Source organism: Neofelis nebulosa, chromosome 1 (genome assembly GCF_028018385.1).
Source record: "Neofelis nebulosa isolate mNeoNeb1 chromosome 1, mNeoNeb1.pri, whole genome shotgun sequence".
NCBI lineage: Eukaryota > Metazoa > Chordata > Mammalia > Carnivora > Felidae > Neofelis > Neofelis nebulosa.
The window spans coordinates 54,262,246-54,268,895 of record NC_080782.1 but is presented as its reverse complement, the minus strand read 5'-3'; the positions used below and the strand labels follow the sequence as shown (position 1 = coordinate 54,268,895).

The window sequence follows — 6,650 nt, the reverse complement described above, 5'->3', positions numbered from 1 at the left end:
CCCAAATAAAGAATAAAAGGAGAAATTCTAAATGTACACAATTTAACATTAGGAATATAACTAGTGGTCTGTAGAAAAAAAAGATATTTATGAGGATATTACACATGTTATATCTATTAAATATTTCAAAAACCTTGAAGTGAACACTTTTCTAAGAAAATATAAATTATAAAAATGATACAAGATGATGCAGGGAACTAGAATAGACTCATGATTATAAGAATTTTGAAAAAAGTTGACAAAAACTATATTTTCCACCAAGTCATTAATGACCTTCACTTTGCTGAATTCATTAATAAGAGCTTCTAGAATAGCACTCTCCAACAGAAATATTGATATGAAGACATATGTAATGTGAACTACATATGTAACTTAAAAATTTATAGTAGCCATGTTAACAAGTAGAGATGAAATTAATATATTTTATTTAAATCAATATATCCAAAATATCATCATTCTGAAAATTTCACCCACCTAAAATTATTAATAATTAATAAAAATTATTAATGTCACATTCTTTTTTATGTTAAACCATTAAAATCAGTATTTAATACAGCACATTCAATATAGACTAGCCATATATTAAGTGCTTACTAGCGTTGTGACTACTGCAGTGCGCAGTGTGGTTCCAATAGTTAAGTAGCATTGCTTTTACTTAGAGGTGTGTAGCCAGATATTATAGAAGTGAAGATCTTTCACATTTCATTAAGCAGTCTTGGAAAGCATGGTTTTTACCTGGCTGTTAGTTGTGTTTATATTGGCAGAACAAAATACACATACACACTTTTTTTTTAGAAAACTAGATGTTGAGTATACTTTGAGGATAATTTTAAGAATTCTTCAAACAAGTTAGTAATTCATGTTTCCAGGTTTCTTAGAGAGAGAGAGAAGGAGAGAGAAATTTTTTCCATTGTCCACTTAGGCTCTAGGGAGCCATACAACTAGGGAAGTAGCTTAGTTTCTTAAGATTCAGTTCATAAATTAGAAGATCCTTGCAATGAAAAATTTGGGCAAGACCAGATTTCCAAAAGTCCATCATTCTTGTGCCATTAAGTACTATTTGTATGTATGTATCTATCTCTCTATATCTATGTATGTATGCATGTATGTATCATTTATATTCTTGAATCATTCTTGTTCCAGTTGGATACTAAATGTACATATGCATGTATGTATTTATGTGTATATATGTATTTATGTGTGTGTATGTATATATATATATATATTCCTGAATCTTCTGAGATTGAAAACTAACCTTTAAGATTCTGCCAGAGGTAGAAAATGGCAGTCACATTCTACTTAAATAGTCAAAGTACAATTGAAAGTAGAAATAGAATTAACACTACCACCCATGTGCAAACTTTATTCTCGGGGCATGGAAGCCTACCATGTGGCAAGCGTTATCCCACAGGACTAATTATGAGGAGTTTGTATTTCCACATAGAGAATGAGGACAGTTTGGGGGAAGTGTTTTCATTCTGTTTTTCACTTTGGCTCTGGAAATTGTCATTTCTCTTCAGTCACATCCCCAGTTTTAAATTTGATCACTTAGTGGCAGTATTGAATGTCTCTGGTATTAGTACCACTTCAGATTTATGCTAAATATTTTTCAGAATTTGAAATAACACTGATGTTTTCTCAGCATGGCCCTTTTGCTCCCTGGAACATTACCTTTGTACAAGATTAATGATGGTGTGAAATAGGTAGCTATTCCAGAGGAAGGTGCCACAGAAATTGAATTTAAACATATGTAGGCAATGTTGTTTAGAATATATGATGATTTCAAACAACAGTTCTCAAACTTTATTTAATGGCTCTTTCAGAAAGGCAAAGCATCCTGTGAACCATTACTTCCTATATTTACTGATCAGAATAAAAGCAACACCCTCTGAAATCTCAAAACAAATGCAGAGAATGCTGCTGGTTTTGGTGAAACATCAATGAGGAACTGACCCCTTGTTAAATATTGAAAGCAAATTATTCAGATTGGAATACAAAATCCAGATCTCATTATCTAGACATCAGATTATTAAGAGAATCCTCACGGACCATCAGTCAAATGGTTATTCCAGAAAGGATACGTCAACAGATTTGTTTGTTTTTTTCAGGATATCAGCTGGGTTTGGACACAAAGTGTTGTTTTTAGGTTTGAAGACTGCCAGTGATGTCAGCTCTGATTAGGATCAAACTAGCTTTCATTTAATTTACCTTCCAATCAGAAAATGAAACCTGGTCAGAAACCTGAAACAGGTATGCACTGGTTAAGGATTTAAACAATGGGAGCCCCACAGCTAGCCAACAGCTCCCTAGTTCCTTAGGGAGGTGAACCCAAAGTTCAGGGGCCAAATAACCCATGTGGAGGGAGAAACTCTCCAGGTCAGAGAAGTTCTGAGTTTAGCCCACTGTGAGGGGAAATGCCAGCATGCAACAGTCCATTGATTACTGTAGAAGAAGCAAATGTAGTGGTTCTCAAATCTTAGCATCAGAATCAACTAGAGGCCTTGTTAGAGCACAGATTACTGGGTCCATATCTAGGGTTTCTGATTCAGTAGATCTTAGGTAGGTCTAAAGATAGTATTTCTATCAGGTTTCCAGGAGGTGCTGATATTGCTGGTCCAGGGACCACAGACTGAAAAACTACAGTTCCGGAGTGACCTATTTTTTTGTTTCTTTTACTTTGTTATCAAGTTTACAACTTGAATGTAGGTTACCAGAAGCTGTCTGGGAGTAACCACAACTAATGTATACATTACAGACAAAGGCATTACATTCAAATTGGTCCTATTAGAATTAAGCGCTTATCTAGATTATTCACCCAAGCCCACTTTCCTCTCAATTGCACAAGCAGAATCAGGCAATTTGATCAGCAGGTTTCAGAAATGCTATTGGCCATGACAGTTTTTAGGAATATAAATAGCAGACTCATAATCTTTGCTCATGAATATTGATTTGCTTCAGAAATTTTAGAAGGTCAACCAATTTGTCACTGAATTCATTATTACAGTGAATACAACGAATGCACTTATAGAGGCAGCAATAATTGCAACATTGAAGATTGTTCAGTATAATGTTCTTTTTGTTAACCAAAACAGGGCCTGGTCTCATGATCTGCATTTAATATGGTGGTGATGACGCCCTAATCCAATAAGGAGACCGAGTTAAATTTGTTTAGCCCTAATGTTAAAAATAATTAGCAAATAGTTATTTCGAAAATATTTTTGACTGAGAGAGAATTCCATGTAAGGAAATTTGGCTGTAGGAAAGTGATTTAAGATGAATGCTTTTTGAAACAGATTAAAACGTACTTTAAAATATAAACAAACTTAAACGTGATTTTGAAAATTTAGAAAATGTCCTGACAGTAGTTCAGATACTCAAGGGTATCTAATAAATTGCTGCAGGATCTAAATTACACAGATCCAGGTATTTCTTTTAAAACTCTCAGGGGTTGGTTTCTTTAAGTCATTTTTAATTAGAATTTTAAATAATCTATACATAAAATTCCCCTTCCTTGAGTTATTCTTTGTATAATCAAATTAGAATGCCAGCAATTCCTTGAGATTTCCAATTAAAGTTTCAAACAAGAATAGTCTGGTTTATAGAGGTATTCAAAACAACTTGCTAAGAAGCATCCTCTCAGCTATCAGACTTAATTCTTTTAAAAGGAATGCCTTTGAAGAAAGACTTGTGGATTTGATGATTTAAACAAATTCTTTAAGTGTGCACTTTGATCTATTTTGGTAAAATTTCAAAAATCTTCAAACAATTTTGAACTTTTATGTGAATTTCAAGGGAATGTTCCTCAAATCTTTTTTTCTGTCTAGAATCCCGGGAAATTCCACAGAACGAACATAAATATTTTGCTAAAATCTAGAAGAAAAAAGACAATCTCATTTACTTGGTATGTGATAACCAAAGAGTTTATTAAAAATAAATTATTTTGTCTAAGATAATTCCCATGATGGGAAGTAGAACTATGAGTATTTTCCTCTTTTATCCCTATTTGTTAAGTGAGAGCTATACTGTATGTGGAATATAGATGATTTATTTAAAGAATTATTTCTGAAATAAATATTTTTTGAGTGTACTATGTGTCTAGCACTATCTAAAACAAGGAATAAAGTATTAAAAGGGATAGACATGGCCTCTGCCCTCATGGAAAACATATCATAGGGGCAATACAGCCATTACACAAATACAAAACATAAGTTAAGAATTGAAAATTATGATACATGTGATGATGGAAAAAATGCAGTGGCTGTTGAAGAGAAAAAAAATGAAGAAGCAGAGTAATTTAGAAAGATGGCTAAAGATGGTTGCTTTGGGAAGGCCAAATTTAATGCAAAGAAAAGGGTAGAGTATGAGCAAAGGTGGAAAAAAGTAGCCCTTACAGTTGTGCTGCATTTTTATAATCTGAAGTTAACTTAAACTTTACATCTGAAGCTCTGAATTGATTCAGATTTAGCTACTGTGTTCTTGAACTATACAGTATTAGTGTTTCATGTAAAACTAGCAGAATTAGCGGCCCAAGTTTCAACTAATGTACATTTTTCTACGGAAACACCATCAGTTTGAACAGATTGTAGGAAATACATTCTGATAGACAAGAGTCTATCAATCCCAGAGTCTATCAAGAGTCTGTTCAATCCCAGATACCAAACGAAAGTGAAATCTTAGGCGAGAAGATGATCCTTGACCTGAGATTCTGCTCTGACCCTTTATTCCAAACAGAGCTCCCATGACTTAACTTTTTCCCCCTACGGGTTGTAGAGGTTGTATTTACGGTTATAAATTATTTTGAAAACTTATTACTACATGCACACTGCAAAAAAAAAGCCATAAAATGTATATATGTTACAATGTCCCTTTATAATAATTATGAATTATGTAATTAATACTTATTTATGGTTAACAATTACACAACTATTAATTTTAGTTAATTAAAATTAATGTTATACATTACAACTACTAATGAGATTTGTATTATTCTTTCAGACCAATTTTGTTGTACATGCACATGCACCCTGAAGATAGTCAGTTATATGTATGCATTTATTTTATTTAGTTAGATTACACTAAGACATCTATACATGGTATAAGCAGTTCAAAAAATCTCAATGACTTAAAACAAGAGTTTGTTTGGGGCTGCAGGAGAAGATGGCGGTCTCCACAGGAGTTAAAGTTCCTCGTAATTTTCGCTTGTTGGAAGAACTTGAAGAAGGACAAAAAGGAGTAGGCGATGGTACGGTTAGCTGGGGCCTTGAAGATGATGAAGATATGACACTTACAAGGTGGACAGGCATGATTATTGGGCCACCAAGGACAAATTATGAAAACAGAATATATAGCCTGAAAGTAGAATGTGGACCTAAATACCCAGAAGCTCCTCCATCAGTTAGATTTGTAACCAAAATTAATATGAATGGAATTAATAATTCCAGTGGAATGGTGGATGCACGGAGCATACCAGTGTTAGCAAAATGGCAAAACTCATATAGCATTAAAGTTGTACTTCAAGAGCTAAGACGTCTAATGATGTCCAAAGAAAATATGAAGCTTCCACAGCCACCAGAAGGACAAACATACAACAATTAATTTTAGTGGATCTCAAACTTGTCTTAAATCAACAGCCTTCTACTCATGTTAATGTCTTGATTAAATATCACAATGCAAAATACCCACACATTAAGTAAAAGAATTCCAGCTGGTAAACATGACCTGGACATTTGTAAGAATATATTTAATATATGTACACCATTATGTTTTCAGCTTACAGGAGGAAAAATGCAGCACCATTTTTTTTCTCTTGTTAAGGCACTGTCATTTAAGCATAAACCTGGAGTACTCAAAATAGAATTCAGGTTTACAAGATGAAAGCATGGAGAGAAGAGTCAGATGCTGTGGAAGCATGTGTGTTTCTGGAAAGTAAAAAAATCTCAAGAAGGAAAAACAGAAATGGCATGCTTTATCCATCTTGCTTAGCGAAAGAGCTTCAAGTTGAAATTGTCTAAAGTAGCAGGTACAATGAATCTTGTCACAGATTGTGTTAATTTTTGAAGCGGTGTGGGTGCTGACTACTAGTAGTATCAAAAATATGTTCAGGATTGTTTTGATACCTGTATTTATGATAAAAAAATGTCGTGGGGGAGGCCGATGAGTATCTGTTAAAAGCCGTTCCTGTGTGTTACATGTAACAGACATGGTAAATATTTGTTTACAGTCTTTGTTTGACAAACCATGCATTTAAGTGAAATCAACAAAAAAAGGAAATAGGTGTATGGATATGTGATTTTGAGATTAAAGTTAGTCTTAAAATGTAAATAAAATGTGGAACGTGTCCTCAAAAAAAAAACAAAAAACAAAAAAAAAACAAGAGTTTGTTTTTCTTATTCACACGTGTCCATGATGGGTTGACAGAGGAGATCTGCTCTTAATAACCTCACAGAGACCCAAGTTAATGGAGCAGCTACCCTCTGGGCCCCTCCTGATCATAGTGCCAGAAAGATCGCACTCTTAGTGTCTCAAACCAGCAAGCAAATGCTTTGGCACAGAAGTGGCCCATGTCACTTCCACTCTCAACTTACTCTCTAACTAGTAGTCTGTTTCCACCAAACTATGAATGGCCAGAAGTATAATCATACGGAGTCTAG

General features: G+C 34.0%; 1 protein-coding gene across 1 annotated transcript; it reads left to right on the top strand.

The window, feature by feature from the left end:
• The first annotated feature begins 5,143 nt into the window (after positions 1 to 5,143).
• LOC131507569 (ubiquitin-conjugating enzyme E2 variant 2) lies at positions 5,144 to 6,337 on the top strand. The gene has a single exon (XM_058722559.1). It carries the CDS (start codon positions 5,158 to 5,160, stop codon positions 5,593 to 5,595), a length of 438 nt encoding a protein of 145 aa, XP_058578542.1. The 5' UTR covers positions 5,144 to 5,157; the 3' UTR covers positions 5,596 to 6,337.
• The last annotated feature ends 313 nt before the right edge of the window (positions 6,338 to 6,650 follow it).

What these genes read in the sequence shown, in the direction of transcription:
- LOC131507569 (XM_058722559.1), top strand. Translation starts at nt 5,158, where the DNA reads ATGGCGGTCTCCACAGGAGTTAAAGTTCCTCGTAATTTTCGCTTGTTG.